At 38.7% G+C, this 26094-nt stretch overlaps 1 protein-coding gene across 1 annotated transcript in view; it reads right to left on the bottom strand.

Annotated features, from left to right (window-relative positions):
- Window positions 1-26094, bottom strand: part of MED12L (mediator complex subunit 12L) — a 337419-nt gene that overhangs the window by 284021 nt on the left and 27304 nt on the right. The window contains exons 2-4 of the mRNA XM_015131808.3: window positions 22980-23084; window positions 16471-16662; window positions 11456-11615 (exon numbers count right to left, since the gene is read on the bottom strand). Of these exons, the coding sequence (XP_014987294.3) occupies window positions 11456-11615; window positions 16471-16662; window positions 22980-23084 (457 nt within the window). The remainder of the gene's footprint in view (window positions 1-11455; window positions 11616-16470; window positions 16663-22979; window positions 23085-26094) is intronic.

Here is a 26094-nt window from a genome sequence, read left to right as displayed (position 1 = left end):
TGCCTCTCCTTAATCTGTCAACTGAGAGGGCCTAGGAGCAATGATACCCCAAGTAGCAATAAGCACTCTTTGTGCTCAACTCTTCATTTCTAATACCACTTTCCTTTAAAGAGAACCAGGGCTCCTTGGAGAAATGGCTCTCTTTTGGAGAGAGAAATGGAGAAATGGCTCATTATAGGATTGGAGCAGAAAATATACACAATGAACATGGAATGCATCTTCTAGTGCCAGAAAATAAGAAAGTACTTAGAAAAACAAAAACAAAAGCAAACTAAGATGGGTGTGTCAAATGGACACAGGACACAGCTCAAAGAGCTCTCAGTGGACAAAGGTGGAACAAAATAGAGTATTATAAATCAAAAGATGAAGTAAACATCTATGAATCAATACTGATAGAAATGCTTGAATACATACACACATTAATGAATAAATGGATAGTAGGTAGGTAGGTAGGTAGGTGGGTAGATAAGAGACAAATCTCCCATGCAGAAGAATTTCAAATACTTTAAGTAGATACTCTGTCCTCAAGGAGGGGGATGGCTAACTCCCCACTTCTTAAGTGTGTACTGTTCATATTGACTTCCTTCCAAAGAGTAAAGTGTGGAAAGGGATGGGAGGGAAATAATTTTACACTGTAAAACCTGGTAAGTGCTACCTCAGCCACGTGATCAAGGTTAACATCAACAGTCATAAGTCATGGTGACAGCATGTACTCTTGATGTAACACGACGAAAAGGGCACTTGACTTCTGTAACCCTGGTCTAACCATAAGAAAAAACATCAGGCAAATTCCAACAGAAGATAACCCTACAATATACCTCACTAGTACTCCTCAAAACTGTCAAAAATGACTGAAACTGAGAAAATGTCACAGTCAAGAGAAGCCTAGGGAGATATGAGAACTAAATGTAATGTAATATCCTCAATAAGATCCTGAAATGGAAAAGGGTCATTAGGTTAAAACTAAGGAAATCCAAATCAAGTATGGGTTGACTTTTATAATAATCAATGTTAGTTCACTAATTGTAATAAATGTATCATATTAATGCAAAAAATAATGGGAGAAACTGCAACGGTGAGGAGAATGCATGGGAACTCTGTACTATCTTCTCAATTTCTCTGTAAATCTAAAAAGTTTTCTAACATTTTTGAAATAAAAACAAGGGACTGGTCAAACTGTGGTACATCCACACAATGAAGGACTAAGAGGCCACAAAAAGGAACAGAGAATATCAAGTAATTGCTAGGATATTGTTAAGTTTAAAAAAAAAAAAAAAAAAAAGGCAAGGTATCCAACAGTATATATAGTATGCTAACTACTATGTAAGGAGAAAGAAGAAATAAGAAGATATAAGTATTGCATATTTTTGCAAAAATAAAAACTGGAAGACTGAAAACTAGTAAGAAATGGTTACAACTGAAGATGGGGTAAAGGGAATTGTGTGAAAAGATGGAGACAGAAGCAAAACTTCTGCATATCTTTATATAGGTTTTGACTCTTGAATACGTCAAGGTACTACATATTCAAAATATAAAATTAGTTCATAAGGGAAAAAAAATCAAACCCTAAAATGGAAAACAAACTGAAACAGTGTACCTTACCACAGAGAGAATGATTTTAAGTGAAACACAGTCTAAAGCTCAAAAAAATTAAATTTCACATACTTTTAATGTATCAGATTGTAATTCTCAAGCCAATAGGTTTGTAGCAAGATAAAGCAGGTAAATAACCATGTTCATTTACTAGAAATCATTTGATTGTTCATCTAATAGAAATGAAACAAACATAAAATTGAAGAAATAAAAATTCTTTCATGTTAAATAGAAAATGCTAAAGATAACCTGGAAATAGGAAAACCCCCACATATATGCACACACACGCAGATGTGTGTGTCTCCATCCATCTACCCACTGATGGGACATAGACACAACATCCCAGTAGCAATGAGCACCTTTAGCACCCAGATCTTGCTTTCTAAATACTATTCCCCACTAGAAAGAAAGAAGCAGAGTTCCTTAGATGAAAGGCTCTTTGCAGATCTGAGGCAGGAAAATTACAAGAACCTGGGACATCTTTCTCTTCCAGAAAGCAAAGAGATGTCCCATGACAAATGGTGTCATGTCAAGAGGATACAAAAGAGTTGGAAGGGTCTCTGGCCAATTTTGGGACAATTTTAACACAAAATTTAACCAGAGTGTGCTTGGTTGTAAAATATAGAATAAATAAAAGTCCATGAGCCCATAACAGTGACCAAAAATAAACTTTCTTTTTCTTTTTTTTTTTTTTTTTGAGATGGAATCTAGCTCTGTTGCCCAAGCTGGAGTGCAGTGGCGTGATCTCGGCTCACTGCAAGCTCCACCTCCAGGGTTCACGCCATTCTCCTGCCTCAGCCTCCTGAGTAGCTGGGACTACAGGCGCCCGCCACCACACCCAGCTAATTTTTTGTACTTTTAGTAGAGATGGGGTTTCACCATGTTAGCCAGGATGGTCTCAATCTCCTGACCTCATGATCTGCCCACCTCGGCCTCCTGAAGTGCTGGGATTACAGGCATGAGCCACCACGCCCAGCCTAAACTTTTTTAATAAATAAAAAAATAGAGAAATATTTTTCACCCCTGTGGAGGTGCAACTACAATTTCTACTCCAAAAATTCAAATCAAAGGAAAAGAATTTAGCATTTATTCTGCCTCTTTTAGAAAGAACTGTAATTTATCACATGGGAGAAAGCCCTCATTTACAGAAGAATGCCTACATCTTGCCATTCCCAAAGAAATAACTATTCCAGGCTCAGTTCATCAACAGATGTTAAAACTTTTAGGTAAAAGATTATTAAGGAATGGAATAGCTGCAGGTACCAAAGTGTCACCCCCAACAGCCCCATTCCTTCTACTGCAGAATGGTTTTTACCAGAGAGCCAGAGTTACCTCACCAGTTAAAACCTATTTTTCATGCCTAAGCAAAGTGTGAATTTAAACTAAGCTCATACAAGCACTTCTGTCCAATCTTCAGGATTACTTTCAGCATAAACAAGGCAGATATCTCCTTTATGACAAATGAGATAGAAGGAACACTGTGAAAATGTGGAGGCAATCTTGACAAAACTAAAAACTTGTCCCTGGAATCAAAAAAGTTAGTATGCAATGTCTTCACAGACCCAAACTGCAAGTAAGCTGGTAGGCTTAGATAAGAAACCAGACTGTCAATTATGAGTTTAGCAGGACTTATTTTTGCAGTCCAAATGGCTCAGTGAATATGTCACAAATTAATTACCCACTGTGAAAGAAGGGTGGCTGTTTATTCTTTGTATTTTGGGAGTGATAAGGATAGTGGTTACAAGAGTATAGTCAACCAAGAAAAGTCTCTCATCTGACTCAAATCCCCACAAAACCTCAGGTGGCACAGAGGAAATGACTAGGGGTAAACAGAGCAGTGCCCCAGGCAGTTTAACCACGAAGCATTTTAAGCTTCTTTGAATCTATCTGTTCCCCCAAAAAAGACCTCATGCGCATGATATGTCTTGTCACTTTTCACCATATTGAATACCCAAAAATTCCTAGGCAGAATTAAGGCTGCTCATCTTGCAAGCAGTTTCATATTTCTTTCGCTAGTTTCCATGGCACCCTGGACTTTGCTTTGCTCCTCCTGTTCCCCATAGCACCCATGAGAACAAGAGTTCTGACTCCTCAGATGCTGCTCAGAGCCACCCGTCCTGTAGCCTGCTTCCTGCCAGCATCTTTCCACCTAGAGATGCTTGTTGCCTCCAGTGGCCCAGACCCACAACACACACAGGACACCAGCAGCTATCACCTCACAGCAAGGAATGAGGAGCAGGCACTCTAGTGGCAGGGGCCTGGGCAGGGATCCAGCTCCATCTAGGCCAGTAAGTTACTTAACTTCTCTGAGACTCAGGTCCCTCATACACAAAATGGAATAATAAAACCCACATTGCAAGGTTACAGATAAAGTCTGCGAAGTTCCCAACAGAGTAACACAGGATAATCAATAAATACTGGCTGGTAAGAGCAGCTCTAAGTAGCAGTTGTAGCATATTATCAATGGTCTACATTTATTATGTGCCAGTCACTGTTCTAAACACTGTAAAGCTATTGATTCATTTCATTCTTAAAAAGTACTATCAGGCCAGGTGTGGTTGCTCACGCCTGTAATCCCAGCACTTTGGGAGGCCAAGATGGCTGGATCACCTGAGGTCAGGAGTTCAAGACCGGCCTGGCCAACATGGTGAAACCCCGTCTCTACAAAAATTAGGCGAGCATGATGGCAGGTGCCTATAATCCCAGCTACTCAGGAGGCTGAGGCAGGAGAATTGCTTGAACCCAAGAGGCAGAGGTTGGCGTGAGCCAAGATCACACCATTGCACTCCAGGCTGGGCGACAGAGGAGACTCCATCTTAAATAAAAATAAATAAAAATAAATAAATAAATAAGTACTGCCAATTATCCCAATTTTTTAAGACAAGAAACTGAGGGAAAGAGTTGTAACAATAATAGTAATAATAAACCCTTCCATGGCTTTTCATCATGCACCAGAGGGAACTCACATATCCCACTCTGGCAAACAAACCTTCACACAGGCTTTCATCACCTCCCCACTGGTAAATGATGCTCAAGCTGAAGTTAAATCCTGGAGGTGCAACAAGTCAAACTATTTGATAACCTATTTCTCTGCAGACACCATCCTTCTGTCAGAAATGCCCTTCTCTGAACAACAGCCCATTCCAGCTCTGTCCTCCTAGGAAATGCCGCTTCTTGTAACAGTATATACCTAAGTCACCTCCTCTGTGAATCTCCTTGGATGTCCCAAGTTCCCTCAGTGGCTTATTCCTTAAGACTCCCTCTGTATTTTCTTCCTGTCACTATGAACTCTTCCTTCTCTATTATTTGATTGTTTGGATGCATGTTCCCCACTCATACTGCAAATACCTAGAGGGCAGTGATGACACTGTCCCATTCTTGTCCTCACTGACCAGCGGTGTCCAGCACAGGCTCTGGAGTCAAGTCTGGACACTTATGCTGAAGGGTTCTGTGCACCACTTGCACATCACCATCCTCATCCATGAAACGAGAACAACATATCTCTTTCACAGGCTATCTGAATAATAAGTCATAAAATGGACGAAATATACATAGAACCTAGCAAACATTTACTAATGAAATGGGGAACACTGCATCACTGCGCACCAGAGGAACCCTGGCAGAAAGCCAATAGACCTGGTGAGGGATTGACCAGTTTTAAACAAGCCAAAAACAAAAAACAAAAAAGAAAATCCCACAACAGCAAGGGGATGGGGCACTCCCAAGGCTGACAAGCTTCTCCAAACAACCTAGATCATTTCCCAGCACACATCAGGAGCTGATTCAACCTAGAAATGCAGTAAGCACAGTATCCCTGCTTATCACAATATCAGGGATTCCATAAGTGCTCAAGAAATGCTGTTTAACAGTGATGGCAAAAACAGCATGTAGTTATTATCAGTTGATTCAGCAACAATAAGACTCCTCATGTGGAAAATTCCTACAAATAAATGTACAAAGTTCTGTTATTTACTATAAAGTCATATTTCCTAATCTGTTCAAAGATTTTAATTGCATAACTCAATGTGAGTTTTACTTTTTCATTTTTAAGTATTAGTTAGCCTGTTTTAAATAATTTTCTCTGGTGAGCTCAAAATATTTAAGGCAGCTGAACATTCTTGTTCTCTTAAAAATGAAACTTAATTCAACTCTAAAAATATCTGAAACCGAATATGCATTATTTCTGGCATACCCTCCTTCAAGTAGCAACATCAACTATTTCATGACATTTTCTAAACATCATGTCCACCTAAACCTTTTTTTTTTTTCAGGTCTCACAAGGACTAAGAATTACAAACTCTTCTTTCAGGCTTCCCTAATTCCCCTCTATTTAAAATCTCTGTCCTGATGTTCAGATTTATCCAAGTTAAATATTTCATTACCCACTTTGAAGTTACAATGAGACCTCACTCAGAAACCCAAGGCACTTCTCACTCCTCTCACTTTTGTGTATACACTGTACTGGGTATGTCTTTGCTGACTGCAAGCTCCCCAGGGCAGCAACCCATTTAATCTACATTTGAGATCTGTAACTCTGCATAATGACAGTGAGGATCTCTGTGTTGCTCCTTGTTGCTGTGAGCCCGCTTAACTTTGGAAAAAATTCCCTTCTATAAAATCAAACAGCAGTGCTTTACAGCTCTGTTCCAATGCTGAAAGTAGGAACCGAAAATAAAACATATGTTTCTATTACAAAGGAATAAAAGTCATTTCTACTGAAAACACTTTACAAATCCTAAGAACAATCATCAAGACAACGGAAGTCATAAAACCAATGCCAGAAAAGGGTGACACTTGATAGTCAATCTTGCCCCAAATGTGCTGAATGATTCTTTTTGCTATCAACGCCAGAACATAGAACCTATTACTAGAAGTTAATCTTCTGAAGTGTATGTGATTTAATCCAATTCAACACATATATATGTGTGTACTCGCTTGGCTGTATCCCTTGCTAGGAGTGTGAAACTTGCTACATTACATTATGGCTATGTCTACACAGCCAAATGCTTTCAAATATACTGTATCATTTGCTTTTAAAAGTTGAAAAAGCTGCTGAAGACAAAGGAGAATGTCAGAGGTATCAGGTGTAACAAAGTGATAGTAAAACAAAATTAGATATTCGAAAAACATGCTCTTTACATATAATATAAATAGAATCTTGCATTTTCAATTAAAATACATATAAGAATATAGAGAAAGGAACTGTATATTCACATAGGTGAATTACTAATTACAAAGGGTAGAATAGTAACTTTGCAGAGGAAAAATCCGATAGACACCACCTTACCCAAATGATCAAAGTTATCACCACCAGTATTGGGATATGATATACTGACACATTCACACCATCACCTCAAGGCTATTCCAAGCAAAGGTATGTAACTTAAATCTATTAATGAGAAACTGGAGAAAGGAAAAATCAATGGACAGTCTACAAAACAACTGGTCTGCCTCCTTCAAAAATACCAAGGTCAAAAGAAATGGCTAATGAACTGTTCTAGATGAAAGACAACTAAAAAGACATGACAAAGGCAACACGGACGCTGGATTCAATCAAGGTTGAAAAGACTGATGTCTGGAGAAGCTAAGGACTTTGCATTAAATCACCTCGTCTCTTAGTGGCAGCACTGATAAAAGTAAAGCCCAAAGCTCCCTCTGAGATGCTAGACCTGGGAACTTAGGGGTAAACTCCTAAAATTCATACATTTTAAAAATATTTTTCTTTTTAGCCTTTGGCATGTCTTAGTTCAAAGGCTGGATACTCTAACATAAGAAATATTATTATAGGCACTTGATCTTCATGGATTTAATATTCACAATTTTAAATATACATTAGTAATCATACAAACCCATGAACTGCAACATACTGTAAATCAACCGGGTCAAAAAACAGAATCATATGTTATTTGGCTTATGGAGGAAGAGAAAATACAGCTAATGACTAAACCTAGTAATCCATCCATTATGGGTTATGCAAATAATAAAAGTTTTAATTTTTTGGTGGGGAGAAAAATAACCCTACAAAAGTCCAACCAGCCATAGTGATAAGGAAACTAATGGTAAAACTAATGAATCCAACAAGTCCAGAACATTCTTAAGTAGAAACTGGAGCTATACTTCCCTCCATTTAGTAGGGGAAACCATGTGGTCCTGGTGAAATACTCATATCTGGGATTTCCCAGAAATTACATAACCTTTCCAAATTATCAAGATTTATCAGACTGTTTTTTGCTTTTTTGTTTGTTTTTTGAGGGACAGGGTCTCACTCTGTTGCCCAGATTGGAGTGCAGTGGCACAACCCCAGCTCACTGCAGCCTCAATTTCCTGGGCTAAAGCTATCCCCTCACCTCAGCCTCCTGAGTAGCTTGGGAATACAGGTGTGTACCACCACACCTTACTAATTTTTTTGGTGGGGAGGGTTGGAGAGATAAAGACTCACTATGTTGCCTAGACTGGTCTTAAACTCCTGGGCTCAAGCGATCTTCACGCCCTGGTCTCCCAAAGTGGTGGGATTATAGGCATGAACCACCATGCCTGGCTTGAGCTCTTATTTGCTCTAAAATTGTTTTAAGTTTCAGTTGTAAAAATCATTCCTGCATTTCCTTTTTGCATTTTTGTGGCAGTCAAAATCAGATTAAACTGAACATCAAGAAAAACGCTGACAAGAACATGTTACCAAAAAAAAATATATGAAGAGAACATAAGGAATGCAGTAGTCTCTCCGCTATAGCTGGTGATAATGGAAGTTTCAAGGATTATGAATTGGGAGAAATTTTTTTAAATACATACATATACAGATGCAAAGATATGTAATCACATCACACACACACACACACACACATAAATGTTTCAGGCCTAATTATTCATTTATTTATTTTAAAAATTACTGACCACCTTGTGTATGCCAAGTACTGTATTCAGAGACTCAGCACTGAACAAATCTAGCAAAGTTCTTCATGGAGCCTGTGTTGTACTTGGGAATGGATGGAGACAGATGATCAAAAATTAATATAAAATATAACATTAGGTGGTGTTAAGAACAATGAAGAAAAATAAAGCAGCAGCAGAAGACAGTAACAGGGAGATATTTTGGCAGCAGTGGTCAGAGAAGGCTTCTCTTAGGAAGCGCGTCTGGGCAGAGACCACAGTCGAGCAAGGGAGCAGGCCCGTGTGCACCTCACAGGTGAAGGAAGAGCCGCGCCCACAGATCAGCACGACTCTGAGTTTGGAATGTGCAGGCAGGTCGCTGGCGTCGCTGAGTTACACAATCTGAGTGGGACAAGGGGCCAGGCAAGAATTCTGGGCATAAGGGTGGCGTAATTTCTGCCCTAACAGGATCATTCTGGCTACAAAGTGGAAAGCTGACATTAAAGGAACAAAAACAAAAACAAGAAGATTGGCTAAAACCCCTGCAATAGACAGGCAAAGCGGGTGGTGGTTTGGCCAGAGAGTAACAGCAGTGGACACAGAGGACCAAATTTTCAGATTCTGGTTTTATTTTGAAAGTAAAGATGACAGGATTGTTGACAGACTGAATGCAGGGTTTTGAGAGAAAGATAAATACCAGGAATGACAATTTGGCTCTTGCCTTACCCACCCAATAACTACACATAACATTTACTAAGAAGAAATGTGAGGAAGGAACAAGTTCAAGGATGGCAAGAAATCAAGACCTTGATTTGATATACATTATCTTTCAGATGCCAATTCAGACACTTCAGACGTTATCAAAGTGAAGGCAGCTAGTAAGCAATTGGATATCCAGGTCCTGGGGAGAAGTATTAATAAATCCAATGGAGACTGGCTGGGCAGTGGCTCACCCTGTAATCCCAGCACTCTGGGTGGTGCAGCTAAGAGGATCACTTGAGCCCAGGAGTTCAAAAAAAGCCTGGGCAACACAGTGAGACCCTGTCTCTACAAAACATGAAAGAATTAGTTAGGCATGGTGACACACGCCTATAGTCCCAGCAACTTGAGAGGCTGAGGCAGGAGGATCACTTGAGCCCAGAAGTTTGAGGAAGCAGTGAGTTATGATCATGTCACTGCACCCCAGCATGGGTGACTGAGACCCCCAACTCTAAAAATAAATAAATAAAAAAGTTAATCCAGTGGAGATCACACATACACACACACACACACAATGTAGATATATGAAGAAATACGTGTGTGTGTGAAGGCTGAATGAATGAAACTTCAAAAAGGATAACAGAGGAGAAGGGAGAAGAGAAACTTGAACATCATGTTGAATCTACTTCAGCACCACTTGAAAATTTGGTAATGAAAATGTATTACTTTAGTAATAAAAAGGGGCACTTTTTTTGTATTCCCTCAAATAAAATAAAATGCTGATGGGGGGAATAAACTCAGAGAAATATAAAGATAATAGAAGACCACTGTGAAAACAACACTAAGAGGCCATCAATGTTAACTTGTGGATTACTACCTTCCAGGACTTTTTCCTGGGCATTTCTGGGCATTTCTTTTCTAAAATACACTTTCTTTTTGCTTATTTGTTTTAACACGTGTAGGATGATGCCAAACTCAAAGATGGCAGCCACAGAATTCGGACCATGTTTCTGTTTTTAATTTTAAGTGTTCATGCTTTTAGAGTGTGCTCCACTCACCATCAGGGTGTCCCTACCACTCCCCACCACTTTATACCCCAACTCATTTATCCAGGGCACCACGTGGCATCTGAACACGTCTGTACTTTCTGTCCCTCCTCCTCAGAGATTTGTGTTTGGACTCTCCCTTACAAAACCATAAGTTGTTTTCATTTCATAAAGAATTATTTATAAACTCAATCTCTAAATGGTCATATTTATACATAATTCTTTATGTACATTTCTGGTTTAGCATCATATCTTCTACAAAGTATGTTTTAGAACCACCTCAAGAAGTCACGGTCTAGAAACCAACACAGTGGGGACTCTGACTCAAAATACTGACCATGGCCAGCATGATTCTGGACACTGGGGACTTGGTGAGAATAAGACCGATATTCCTGCCCTTAACGGGCCTTACATTTTAGTGCATGTGAGTTGGGCACAGAGTGACAGATACAAATATTTTAAACGTAACTTCAGATATTGAGATGGACATTGAGTAAAATAATAACATGTGAGAACATAACCAGAAGTAGAGGGAGAGGAGATAAAGAGAGGGAATGCAATTTAGGTAGATGGCCAGAGAAAGCCTCCTGCAGAAATGACATTTAAGCCAAAGATGCAGTGAAGAGACAGAATCACGCAAATATCCCAGAGAAGACCAACCAAGTACAACAAACAAGAAACACAGAATCCCTGAAAAGGGAAGGAGCTCAGCTCAGCATATTAGGAGGATAGAAGGAAGGCACTGTGGCTGGAACATCAAAGGAAGGGATGGGGGCAGATCAGAGATGACTTCACTGGCCACAGTAAAGAATCTGGATCTGTATTCCAACTGTAATAAGAAATTGCTGTAAATTTATAAGTAGAAACACAATAGATCATTTAGGCTTGGAGATTAGTACAGTAGTTATACAGAGAATAGAACGTAAGGTGCAAAAGTAACAGCAGAGAAAGCTGCTAAAAGGCTGCGACTCTATCCAGTCAAGAAACGTCGGTGGCTTAAACCAGCATTTTAATAGCTGTGGTGGTGAAAAGTGTTCAGATTCAGGATATATTTTGGCAGTAAGATCAACAGCCCTTGCTAATGGAGTCAGGATTCTGAGACTGAGTGAACTATCCATACCCGAGCGACTCAAGTCTCACCACAGACCTTCTCAACACTCACCATGCTGGGCTGTGTCCAGAGGGTGCAGGCAACAATTACTTGCAAAATCAATAATGAAATGTAAGATGTATTGTATTCTCTCACTTACCCAAATTCGGATCAGGAGCCTGACGTTTCTTAATTTTAGCTTCAGATATAGCAGAATAATAGGCACAAGTCATCTTGATCAACCACGTTGCTCGAACCATTGGCACAGAATATTTAGCTAAACATGCAAAAACATCCTCTTTTTTACTAAGGATGGGAACCTAAAAAGAAACAACATAGTATGTTTATAATAATCACATACTGTGTTCATCACTAGATAAACCTAAATAAAGGTGAAGCAAAAGAAAGAGGCTATAAGTTACCTGCTGGCTCTAAGAAAGTATATCCTTGATGGATTTTCAAATAGCGCATGCAGTTGTTTTTTTGGTTTTTTTTTTTTTTTTTAGGAACATTTTAAGCCAATTTTCATTAAGAAAAAATAACCAAAACTAGGTTTAGCACAATAGAAAAGTTTCATTAGTTGTGCTTTCTATTTTTTAAAAAATAAATGATTTTCAGATTCTCAGATGCTGAGAGCTACTCATCTTATCAAAAGAGCAAGGAAAAATAATTTCATGACAGTCCTCTAAAGAATTTATCTCAAAATTGGAAGGGACAGACCAAGTGAAAATTGTTCCTACTCTGTATTTTATCCAGAACCTTTTTTGTGTGTGTACAAAGCTTTCTGATTAACATTTCATAAGAGTAACAATTTCCAGAAAGCTTCTGAAAGTGACATTAGTCCAAAATTTAAAAGAGAGGCTACAATGACGGATCAGTGTATCTGCCTAATAAACACTGAGCCAGAAATAGCTAGGTAATTAATTTACTGGTTGAAATTAGGCACTTGAGGCAGTTAATTATGTCTTCCAGACCACAAAGGTACTATTTAGCAAATTAGTATCCCAATGTACCACTGAATGGTTTGAAAGAGTTAATTCATTCTTCTAGTATCCCTCATAAATATCCTAAGAATAGCCCATTCATCTATATCATCTATTCAAGTTTATGAATATAAAGGAAGAAAAACAGTGAACAAAGACTACATTAGCCATGATGCAGCAGGATGAGAGCAATGAGACTGAGGGGCGAGGACATGCTCCACGCCAGCCATGACCCCCTCTGTACTCCACTCCTGAATGAAGCCTGTTTGGCTAAGCCCTTCACTCCTGGGATCCTCATTTATGAACTGTGTTATTAACATCAACCCTGTCCACCTCACAGGGTAGTTAAAAGGATAAAGCAAAACAATTACATGAATCAAAATTATAATGATTATTTTGTTGTCAGTTCCAAGGATTTCTCCATGCCAACCAAAGTGCTTTCAGGCCATGGATGTGACCCTCTCTTAGAGGATCTGGAACAACACTACTATAAATACCAAGAGCCCTGGTCTCTCTGTCCCAAACTCTTACTTGATTTTGTGAAAATCAAGGCTTCAAACCAGCTAACTGATTCACACAGCATGGCATTTTTCAACCAAATCCTCACTCATACAGTGGTATCTGTGCACTGATATGTCACAAATTTGACTATTCACACACTTGGTACAAAGTGTGATCCTAGAATAAGTCTTTTTAAGAGCTAATTATTTCAGTGTGTGGCCCTTAAAAACAAGCAAACTATTTCACCTGGCCTTGCCAAAGAACCATAAAGTTTTCCAATGCTGAAGGAAAAGCTGTCTGGGTTGCACATTAAGATGCAACGTATAGGCCCTGCACGGTGGCTCAGGACTATAATACCAGCACTTTGGGAAGCAGAGGCAGGTGGATCACTTGAGCCTATCAGTTTGAGACCAGCCCGGGCAGCATGGCAAAACCTTACTAAAAATATAAAAATCAGGCAGGTGCAGTGGCACACACCTGTAGTCCCAGCTACTCAGGAGGCTGAAGTGGGAGAATTGCTTGAGCCTGGGAGGTAGAGGTTGCAGTGAGCCAAGATCATGCCACTGCACTCCACTCTGAGCAATACAGCAAGACCATGTCTCAAAAAAAAAAAAAAAAAAAAAAAAAAAATTGCAGTATATCCACATACATATTTCATGGGCAACTGAAGAGACTAGTCATGTACAGTTCCTGCCTTGGGTGCTGACTTCACAACACAGACCCCATGACAGAGGCGATTACACTGCACCCAACACAACTAAACGGGAGATAAAAGTCACATAGGCCAAAGCCAGAAGGCTTCCTCTCTGCAGACCAGATACTAAATTGTATCTCTTTTAGACAAAAAAGACACAATTTAACAGGAACATTTCCTGAAAATGAGGCTTACAAGGCACATCTCTCATGGAGCACAAGGCTCTTGGCATACTGGCTATCATTTAAGTCAGGGACAGGAAAAGCACAGAGTTCAATATTCAGTTCAAGACCTGAGTAGCTGCTTTTCACCAGAACGTACAGTGTGGTGTCAGTGAGTTAAATTTTCATTGTCAAGGTGAGGCTGTCTCTCATTCAGACATGCCAAAAGGTTATATAGATCAAGGCCTAAAACATAAACAAGTGCAAGTTAGCATCTCCAAAAGAGTCACTACTAGTAGTTATCTTTCATAGATGCCTAAAGGATTTCCTTTGAACTACAATTGGCAGAGGGGAAAAAATAAAACATCTGAACTTGTGAAATGTTTAGATGAGACAATAAACAAAACTCAGCACAGATCTTACGTTAACAGCACAATGCAAACCTCTACCTCACTGTCCGTACTAGCAGAACCCCATGAGAATTGGTTGATGCAACTCAAGACTTCGGAATTCAGAAGAACGTATGTGAAAGAAGTTACTCAATTAAGAAAGCAGACCAACCAGACACATATTAATAATTTTGTCAAATCTACAGTTGGGCCAACTCAGAAAGATAAATACGTTTATATTGACTAAAGTATTGACTTCCTCACCTTGTTGCATTACATGTTTTTCAATAAAGAATACATGTGATTTTAAATGACAGCTAAAACTTGGCAATCACAGGGCAGCTGTCTGGTTCTAAATCAAGCCACAGTTGCATCTAAGTACAGAAAGAAAATTAAGATACCTAGTATGTGCTGGTTTTCAAACCACAGAAGGGTGTCCTATCACCTTTCTCCTTGGATGCACATTATCACTGCATCCTCTGCTAAGCAAGGGTAAACGCAAAAGAAAATTTCACAGACCACAGTAATCAAAGTCACCTGAAGGGAACAGGTGAGAGTTAATGAACTGTTCAAGACCTGGAAGAATATCCCTAGATGCCAGAAGTCTATTTTTCCAAATCGATCTATAATTGTGATTGAGTTAAAAGGTCCTTTACAAGCCTCTGTGGATAAAGCCTTGGCACGCTGTGAAGCTTCACAGTAGCAGAAAACCAGGTCCTGAAATATGATCCATACAGGAAACCATTATGAACTCAAGATAAGATTTCAAAGATGACTCAGGATCTTAGCAGGTAAACCCAGGCTTTCTACCTTAAGCCATCGCACAGATGAATACCAAAAATTAAAGAAGTATTTGAACTCTCTAATATGAAGAACATGCAGAGAATGCATTGCTTTACCCCATTCTAAAAGAGATTTCACCATCTCAAGAAGATGATATGCTGAGGAGGGAAGGGGAAGGATTCTTGAAATGCCCAAGAAATGAATATTTCAAAGTATATTTAATCGTTTTACAAAGAAAACATCTTCAAGTTTACAAAGAATTAACATCAGGGCTTACCTGAGGAACACCTGACTTGGCCAGAGGCAGCTCCTAATAAAGAAAGAAGAATAATGGCTAATACACTGCACCATGATTCATCTTCCTCCTACAAGAGGAGAAACCACTACTCCCCTAGAGCAAGGGCATCAACTCCTCAAGAGTAGCAAATCCCAAATATGCACTGTAAAAACTTATGAAAAAAAGAAAAACTAAATGGAAAGATGTCAGGCTGGCAACATGGAAAGTATGAACGGTTAGTCAAAAGCCATCAAATATTGAAGGATGCCCTATGACTTATATGGCCTTCAGATACAATTCACAGGCCACAGTGGGACCACAAAGTAAATATTCACCACTGGAAAAGAAGTCATACATGGTTCAGCCTGGATTGAGACAGTGGTACTAACTGAATGGTAAGAGGTGGTTATGCTGACTGTACACTCTTTCAAGATTTCAGTTGCCTTTCACCACTGAAATCTACACAAGGCAATACAACATTATGACATTCAGGCAAAATAAAGCCAATGGAAGCTACAGACACTATTTTCAAAGAGCTGCTTTGGAAAATAGGCAAATATACAAAAGAGCTCCTCTATAAACTGGGCCTGTACCAAGCTGATAAGGAAAACTTAACACTAAGAACAGAAGACAGGCACTACTAACACTAAAGGGCCTTAGGAGAGATAAGAAAAGATCCCTGGGATTATTTCAAAGTTGTGCAAGAAATCAGAGATCAGGACTATGAGCAAGGTATCTAGTTTCTTATATAAATTTCAAGAGGTATCTTATATTGTTTGGACCACGAGACTGTTGAATCTGTGTATTATTTCCCACTTGAGGAAAATGACCAAAGGCAAAGATTTTAAAAGAACCTCCCACATCCCCTCCCCTATAAAAAAAGCTAGAAGCTATGAATAAACCTGCCCATTTTGTTCTAAAAATTTTTCAAAGAACAAGCACACATAGAATCACAATCTTTATCTCGCTTGGTAGGAAGGAGACAGCTTGAAGCATTTGGATGGGTACTTTTAAAGACAAGAAAATAACCTCAAAGCAAGAATCTTTTTAACAAATCTTGGACATCTTGGCCTAAGAAAAGTGGAAATGTAATTTTTTTTTAAATGCAGTCTTCTTGTCTGTTCTCGATTTTAAAATCTTGTCTACCTAAAATCCACATAAACAGCTTGATATGTGGAATGTTTAGGGATTTATAGATGTCCTAGGCACCACATGCAATCAAACAAAAGGGGAAAACAGCATGGGGTGGCACCCACCTGGTACCACAAACCTGCCATTGGGCTTGCAGTCTCAAAAAGAATTGGGAAAAACAAAAATATACTTGAACATCATCCCAAACAGCTGATTGTAAGACCATAACTAAAACAATGTAAGAAATATTTGATACCTTTTTTGCCAAAATAGAAAGCGGCTTATTTCCTGCTAAGTCAGAAAACCAACTATGAATTGCACTCTGGGATCGAGCAGTAACCAGCCAATAATTATCTTTAGCATTAACTTGTGGTTTCTTCTTTCCCGTGTCCTGGAAAGTGTTAAGCTTCAGTTTCTCAGCTAATATGCTGCTAAAATAAGCTCCAATCTGTGGAAAGAAGAGAAAAAAAGGGAAAGTTAAGACAATAAGCAAGTAGCTTACTTAGTACTGTACATTAGTATTTTATCTTTATTGTTTCAACTGAAAATCTTCATACAGCCCATCAGAAATTAAATTGGGAATTTAAGTCTTTGAAGCCAAGAGATGTGATTTCCTTACACTAACTATGATACACAGCACCTTTATACCACTATTCACAAGTAGTTTGGCAGAGGGGGGCGAGGGGGGCCTTTGGAAATCTCTGCTAAGATGAAATTAATTACATCCTGAATAAATTTCAGTACAATGGGTTCTGCTTTAATCCTTCAGCTGCTCTTTCTCCTTTCTAATACTACACACCCGTCAGGAGAGAATGCCTTCTCTGAGAGAAGAAAGCCTAGTAATCACTCAGTAATCATTATTTTTCTTGTTTCATCTTAATAGCACTTATTTTTGGAAAGGAAACTCGGTATTTACACTCAATGCTTTTAAACAAAGAATCTAGAGAAATTTAATTTATTTAAATGGCAAATTACAAAAGGTTCAATTAAATTTGGTATTCAACATTTTTTTATTAGGCTGCCCATTTCACAACTACAAATGTTTCAAGAAAAAGCTAGTATTACCTGCTCTGAATGACGCAAAGTGGCAAAGAAAGCTACTATGAATTACTGTATCGTTTTCATATTAACCAAATTAAAAGATGGACAAGGAAAAAAGAAAGGAACAGGAAAGAACTAACAAGAAGGCAGAGAACAAAGTAATAGCTAAAAATTTAGTGAATCTCACTGGGTGTGGTGGCTCACACCTGTAATCACAACACTTTGGGAAGCCAAGGCAGGTGGATCACCTGAGGTTAAGAGTTTGAGACCAGCCTGGCCAACATGATGAAACCCCGTCTCTTCTAAAAAAAAAAAAAAAAAAAAAAAAAAAAACTAAATTAGCCTGACATGCGCCTATAATCCCAGTTCCTCGGGAGGCTGAGGCATGAGAATCACTTGAACCCGGGAGCCAGAGGTTGCAGTGAGCCAAGATCACACCACTATACTCCAGCCTGGATGACAGAGTGAGACTCCATCTCCAAAAAAAAAAAAAAATTCAGTCAATCTATAAAAAATCTGTTGGAATTTTTTCAAGAATCCTATCAAAGCATCACATTTCAGACTCTGGGAGTTCTTTAATAAGATGATGCAGTTAATTTCTGATAAATACCCCCAATGAAGTTAGCAAACAGTGGCAACCATGACTAAAATAAAATACTTACCCTGATGAAGCAAAATAAGAATCACCACCTTAACTAATGAGTCAATAAACAATTAGTCCACAGGTTGAAACACAGTTCTAAGCCATTAGCCAAGTTCATCTATACGGTGAAAAGCGTGACATTCTTTGATCTTTGTGATTGGTGTAATGACAAGAAGTCCGGTTTTAGTGTGTTAATGTAATACAATAATAAAAATTAGAATAAGTAGAAAAGGAGTCTGTCTTTTTTTTATGCAAAGAACTTCACCGCAGTTTGTGATTTATTTTAAAGCAAATATTTGCAGGATGTCCAAACAGTGAATAAATTAAGTGCAAAAATGTAGCAGAACCAGCTGTTTGGAAACAAGCAGCCAGTAGCAGCCAACTGTTTAATTTTAAATTTCTCAATTGACATTTGGTCTTTGCACCAAGAGCACAAAACACCTACGGCTGCAGATTGCTATATATTCAAGAGGTCTCTTATTGTAATTATGTTTAAGTATTTAATAATAATAAACAGAGCTCTAAAAATGAAAAAAGTAGTCTGAGCAATCTATTTTATAATTATATTCTGCTATATACTTAATGACAGCAATGGAACAGTGACTGCATGTGTATATATTAATTCCTGCTAACAAGCCCTTGTAAACAAATGCCTACTGTTAACAAAGTCAAAATTCCCAAGAAAGCAAAACACTAGAAAATATACATTAGGGCTCCAAAAAAGGTCAAAACATGATTATAACATTTAATTGCCATAGCAATACATATTATTCAGAAATCAATCCATAAATACAATAAAAAGCAAAGAGCCACCTCATTCCCAAGTCCCAGTGCCTACCTCCAAGTAAACAATTTGATTCATTTCTTATGTGTCCTTCCATTGTTTCCTTATGTGGATACAGGAGAGTAAACACGCATCTATTATTTTTCTCTTCCTTGTATGTATAACTCATTATGCATACTTAGTAAATGTCTGAGACCCTTCCTTATCTGTACACAGAAAGCCTCGTCATTTTTATAGACACATAACAAGGTACTGTCTGGATATACATTTAATCAAGTTACCATTAATGGACAGCATTTGTTCCAAAATTTTGCTATTACAAATCACACTAAAATGAGTAGCCTTTCACATTTGTTATTTCATACATAGCTAGAGCTTTAGGATAGACTTCCAGAATTCAGACTGTTATAATTCTGCAATTTTAATAAGCGTTGCCAAATTGCCCTCTAAAAGATTTATACAATTGTGTACTCCTGCAAACAAGGTACAAGAGGTAAGGTGTTTTTTGTTTAGTTTTGGGTTTTTTTTTTTTTTGAGACAGAGTCTCACTCTGTTATCTAGACTAGAAGGCACTGGCGTGATTTTGGCTCACTGCAACCGCTGCCTCCTGGGTTCAAGAGATTCTCCTGCCTCATCCTCTCAGAGTAGCTGGGATTACGGGTGCCCACTACCACACCCAGCTCCTTTTTATTTTTTATTTTTTTTATTTTTAGTAGAGACGGGGTTTCACCATGTTGGCCAGCCTGGTCTCGAACTCCTGACTTCAGGTGATCTGCCCGCCTCAGCCTCCCAAATTGCTGGGATTACAGGTGTGAGCCATCACACACGGCCAGAGATAAGGTTAAATTTAACATTTGTTTCCATCCATCCAAAGTTATTTTCAAAAATAATTAATTTGATAAGAATGTGGGGAAAAAATTTAGGAGTTACATTATAATTCATGTATTTCATATTTATAAAATCAAATTCCCCTCAGAAGTCTTGGGTCCTTGAGTAAATCTCACAGAAAGAGTGGTAGCAGAAGTGTAATAGATGTTATTTCCATTTACTCAGTTATTTAAATTGACATAAAACTTGATACAACTGAACAATTTAGCAGTTCATATCAAGAGACATAAAGCGTTCATACTCTCTATTATGGACTAAATTGTACATCCTCAAAATTCATCTTCAAGCCTTAACCCTCAGTGTGACTATATTTGGAGATAGGGCCTTAAGGAGGTAATTAAGGTTAAATAAGGTGATAGGACTGGGCCCTAATCCAGTAGGACTTTATAAGAATAAGACACACCACAGAGGAACACACAAGGAGAAAAGACCATGTGAAGACACAGTGAGAAGGTGGCCATCTGCAAGCCACGGAGAGAGGCATCTGGAGACACCAGACCTGCTGACACCTTATCTTGGACTTCCAGCCTTCAGATGGTGAGAAATTAAATTTCTGTTGTTTAAGACACCCAGTCTGAAATATTTTGTTATAGCAGCCCTAGTACATTAATACACCCTTTAACCAAGTAGTAATACAATTCAGGGAATTTATCCTAAAGAACAAAAGTTATACTTTCAAGTATTACTACAGTTTCTTTATAAATAACCATGAGAAACTGGCAACAAACTAACTGCTGTATATAGAGGTTTCAGTCAATTACAGCACATATATACATCATGGAATGTTATCTAGCCATGAATTATTATTCATATGACTACTTCAGCCATAAGGAAAAGTGCATACAAAATAATGTTTCAATTTTTTAAAGCAGACCAATTAAGAAAGATAAGGCTCTGAGGCCGGGCACAGTGGCTCACATCTGTAATCCCAGCACTTTGGGAGGCCAAGGCAGGCAGATCATTTAAGGCGAGGAGTTTGAGACCATCTGGCCAACATGGTGAAACCCTGTCTCTACAAAAATACAAAAATTAGCCAGGTGTGGTGGCAGGCGTGGCCAGCTACTCGGGAGGCTGAGGCACAAGAATGGCTTAAACGAGAAAGGCAGAGGTTGCAGTGAGTGAATATTGTGCCACTGCACTCCAGCCTGGGCGATGGAGCCAGACTTCACCTTGTAGATCTGGTTTGGGAGAGAACAAGATAAACCTGGAATATGTCTCAAAAAAAAAAAAACAGTTCTGGAGATGGATGGTGACAATGGTTGATGTTTGTGACAACAATGCGAAATATACTTAATGACCAAGAACTGTACACTTAAAAATGGTTAAATGGTAAATGTTTTATCATAATTTTTAAAAAGGATCACAAATTACATATACATAATTGTGGTTTTAACATAAAAAAGTGTACCAAGATTGAAAAAAGACAAAACTAAAAACATTGTGTTTGGTCAATAGGACTATCTGCAGAAAATGTTTCTATTTTCTTTCACACCACTTAAGTAATATTTCAGTTGATAGTTTAACAACTTGTGTGCACTTGTGTGCATATAAAGAGAGATCTGGAATGATGCGCAAACCATTAACATTTCTCTGGAGAAGGGAAAGGAAATAGAAATTCACCTGCACGTCTGATTTCTTTTCATTTGTATGTATGTTTCTAATTTCACAAAAGTATTTTAATATCCAACTCAAAATATATGAAAAAAAATCAAACCCTAAAAGATTACAGAGAAACGCAAACAATTCTATTTATATTCCTTTTTTTGAAACGGAGTCTAGCTCTGTCACCCAGGCTGGAGTGCAATGGCACGATCTCAGCTCACTGCAACCTCTGCCTCCTGGGTTCAAGTGATTCTCCTGCCTCGGCCTCCCAAGTAGCTGGGATTACAGATGCCTGCCACCACACCCAGCTAATTTTTGTATTTTTAGTAGAGACAGGGTTTCACCATGTTGGCCAGGCTGGTCTCAAACTCCTGACCTCAGGTGATCCGCCTGCCTTGGCCTCCCCAAGTGCTGGGATTACAAGCGTGAGCCACTGCACCTAGCCTATATTACTAATTGATAAGATAAATGCAGAGAAAAAGACATATAATTTTTAAAAAAAAATTTTTGAGCACAACATTCTGAGTATGTACTTTTAATGAAAGTCTAAGGGCAAAAAGTATTGTAGAAAAATTGCACATTTATTCAGCGGTTTTGTTGTTGGAGTGGCAATGAAGTATTTTATTCTGGAACTTTTTTATGTGTGCTGTAAGAATAAATAAATATATATATTGATATTATTAAGAGCCAGAGTTCTCATTTTGGGAGAAGGGAGACCTAAAAATGGAATACGAAAAAGCAGGGGAAATACCCTGCGGCACTGGGCTAGAAATGGTAATAACAGGTAGGTAGAAAAAATATGTATCTATGTTTCCCATCTCTGTCCACTGAGAAAGCCTAGAAAGAATGACACTCCAGTAGCACTGAGCATCCACTTCTGGTTTGGGAAAGAACAAGATAAACTTGGAATATGTTTTGGTGCCAAAAGTAGGGAAGTGCTCAAAGGATGACAAGGACATTTAACCAGCAGCCAGGTTAGCAGGGTCCCTACTAGCAGAACATGAGACAATCTGAGCATCAAAAAGAAAAATGAAGGTATGGATTATAACACATCAAATTAAAAGAAAAAAATAATAATCCAAAGTGACACTAAAAACTTGAGTGTAAAAGGAAGTACTTCTTTTAACAAAAGAATGCCAAGTAAAACATGCATATGGAATAATTAGAAAACCTGCATTTTGCAATCACCAGCAAAATAAATCATTCAGCAGGAGTCATCAAGTGATGCTAAAATAACAGGATGAAATTTTATTGTAAAATAGGATATTTATATCCTCTCAAATTATCACCTTGTAGACCTTACTAAGAGGTAGAGAGGACTACCTTTCCAATGCAGGGAGATGGTAGACACCACCCAGAACAAGTGATCAAACTATAGCCAACAATAGGGCAAACTGGCATTGTGTGTCTCCTGATATGATGCAATGTAGTCTTCTTACCAAAAATATCTAACCTGGATCCTGTCACGAGAAAACAATCAGAAAAATCTAGAATATAGCACTAGTATATCAGACAACTGACCTGGGCTCTTCTAGAATAGCAATCATAAAAGCCTTTTTAAAAAAAGGCAGGAAAGGGGAGGAGGGAGAGGCAGAGAGCTGTACTGTACTAAATTAAAAGATGTGACAACTAAATGCAATGTATGATCCCTGATTGGATCCTGGGGCAGGACAGCATACAGGGTATTTGGGGGAAATCTGAATATGGACTGTAGCTTAAATAACACTAATTTATCAACACTGATTATTAAGGGTGTCACATATACACACTTTTTCAGGAGTCTGAGGAAATAAACAAGTAACATTACCTTTGATGGGTTAATTACAATATTTCTAGCTGAGCCATGTTCATCTCCAGTGAAGGCTGGCTGATTATTGAAGCCTTGCTTTACATTCACAGCAGTAAGTTCATCCTGTTCAAGAGAAGGTATTGATTAAGCAAAAGGATGTAAAAGCTTCAACATAATCCAACATATTGCACCCTAAGTAATGGCTAAATTTGTTATACTCTGTAGAGGAGAATTCTTGAAAGGACAACAATCAAAGAAGGCAGAAATTGAAGTTTAAACACCAATACATAAATGTGTAGAGGGAGGGAGCAAATGTGGCAAATGTTAACTGTTGACTCTAGGTGCTGAGTACATGGGTGTTCATTATACTATCTTTTTTTTTTTTTTTTTTTTTTTGGAGATGGAGTCTCACTCTGTCACCCAGGCTGGAGTGCAGTGGTGTACTCTCAGGTCATTGCAATCTCCACCTCCCTGGTTCAAGTCAATCTCCTGCCTCAGCCTCCTGAGTAGTTGGGATTACATACAGGCACCCGCCATGACAGCAGGCTAATCTTTATATTTTTAGTAGAGATGGGGTTTCACCATTTTGTCCAGGCTGGCCTCAAACTCTTGACCTCAAGTGATTCTCTGGCCTCAGCCTCCCAAAGTGCTGGGATTACAGGTGTAAGCCACCGCACCTGGCCCATTATACTATTCCTTTAACTTTCCTGTAAGTTTAGATTTTTTTTTAACTTATAAGTTAGAAAAAGGAAAAAAAAATGAGCAAAAATCTCACAGAAATATAAAATAGGATTTTTTTTAAGAATTGTTTCCAGGCCGGGCGCGGTGGCTCATGCCTGTAATCCCAGCACTTTGGGAGTCCGAGGCAGGTGGATCACCAGAGGTTAGGAGTTCAAGATCAGCCTGGCCAACATGATGAGATCCCATCTCTACTAAAAACACAAAAATTAGCTGGGCGTGGTAGCAGACGCCTGTGATCCCAGCTACTCTGGAGGCTGAGGCAGGAAAATCGCTAGAACCTGGGAGGTGGAGGTTGAAGTGAGCCGAGATCGCGCCACTGCACTCCAGCCTGGGCAACAGAGTGAGACTCCATCTCAAAAAAAAGAAAAAAAAAGTGTTTCCAGAGAACCCATAGTTTGACTCTCCATTTGTGGCCAACCCCTATGCACACACCTGTTTTATGTTTAAGAAAGCTGGTTCACCAACTTACCCAAGACATATGATGAATTAAAGACAGAAGTAAAGGGTTCCTAGGCACATGCCCTATGATCACAGTCACACAACATCACAACCCACAACTGAAAGGAAGTTTAGAGCTGCAATGTTTTCTCACGTATTTTGGCTCACTTGATCTTTACCAACTCCAATTCCAAAGGAGACGGTAGGCATGTATCTTCATGCCCGTTGTACAGATGAGAAAAGTGTGCCTCACTAAGCTAGTGCAGCAACTGGACAAAGCCAGCACAGAAATACTATCTTCTAAATCCTAGACTAGGAAGAGAAATTTCCATGACACCATGCCACCAAAGAACAAATGCCACATGAAAATGTGGTCTAAAAATATGTGGCTACAACTCCTACTCTCCTTAAAAAGATCTCCTACTGGATAGATATAAGAACACTTTTCCAAGGTCACAACACATCAAAAATAACCCAAGCCTTTAAAAAAAAAAAAAAAAAACCAACCTTCTTGCCCTACCCAGATTATCACTGAGTTATGGAACTAAATCAGAATTTCTAAAATACAGACTTGAAAGAATAAGAGGGAGAGGTTTGAGTAAATGAAGCTACCTCCTGCTCCCCTCACTCCAAGCCAAGAAATAATCCTAGTAACAGTTGAGAGTAATGGTAGCCACGGCACAAGAATAAGACACACTTATTCCTTTAAGTAACTGCTGCATGCGTAAAATGAAAAACAGCAATTGATCAAAATCACTGTTACGATTAATCAAGAAGCTTAGAACAAAATAGTTTATGACATTTAAGCACCTGACCAAACTCTAAAAAGGTCACTTTGGCTGAGAACAAAGGTCTCCTGGAGACATGCCATGTAACTTTACTTAATTATGTGTGCTCTTACTAATGCCTTGGCGGGCCACTGTTTTGGCGAGTTTTCAAAAGACCCCTCAATAGGAAATTTCACTCTATGGTAATCACAAGTCTCCTCCAAGTATAGAAGGTCACTGAAATCGTGATCCACGCAGAATACGAGTTACAAGTACATTATCAGAAGATATCTCCAAACTGCTCCCACATTTTCAAATAAATTACGTGAAAATATAGAGCAAAACTACATAATGCATATTTTAAGTCAGAAAGATTTCAGTCAACTTAAAGCAAATGTGCTATCGAAATTTCAGTAGTCTCTGAGTCTAAGAAAGTAGGAGTACCAGCAGTGAGCTCAGGGGGAAAGTAGGAAGAGAAAACTGAATATTTATCTTTGATTTACCGTCAGAGTATTATAAGAAACATTGAGTAACAGCATATGCTTTTACTAAAAATACATTCTGGCCTAATCAAGAAGAATGTGTGAGATTTTCAGAACCAGATAGTTTAGTATTGCTTCACTTTTTAGTTTATACTAACACCAGATCAGGTAGCTGCTCATTGTATCCAACTGCTAATCGCTGGGACGAAGACACATGCCCACTCCTGAGTGTGTGCGCAAACTCAGAACCCCCAGAAGGAAAAGAACATGGAACTATGGATACATATCTGTCATCTACCTCAGATTTTCCTCAAACTAGGAGCCACATGGATATTATTGGGAGCCTTGAGTTCTGAGAAGTTTAAACTTTGCATTCTAAATTTCACAAAAATACATGTAGTTTGACCACTTCTCATTACCACCATGCATCATCTCATGCTTAGGCAATGCAATGGCTCCTAACTGGTCTCCTAGCCTCTCCCCTTTCCCCCTGAAGGCTACTTTGAACACAGCAGCCATAGGGAGCTTTTTAAAACTCAAGTGAGACCATGTCACTCCTGCTCAAAGCCTGCAATAATGTTCCATTTTACTCAAAGTACAAGCAAAGGCCCTACGATGTCCTAAAAGTTCCTGTGTGATCTTAACCCTGTTGCCTTTCTGGCCTAATCCCTAACGACACTCTCCTTCACTAACACTGTCTGGTCT

The sequence above is a fragment of the Macaca mulatta genome, chromosome 2, assembly GCF_049350105.2.
Source record: "Macaca mulatta isolate MMU2019108-1 chromosome 2, T2T-MMU8v2.0, whole genome shotgun sequence".
Lineage (NCBI taxonomy): Eukaryota > Metazoa > Chordata > Mammalia > Primates > Cercopithecidae > Macaca > Macaca mulatta.
Note: the sequence above shows the minus strand (reverse complement) of the source record. Positions and strands in the feature narration are given on the sequence as shown.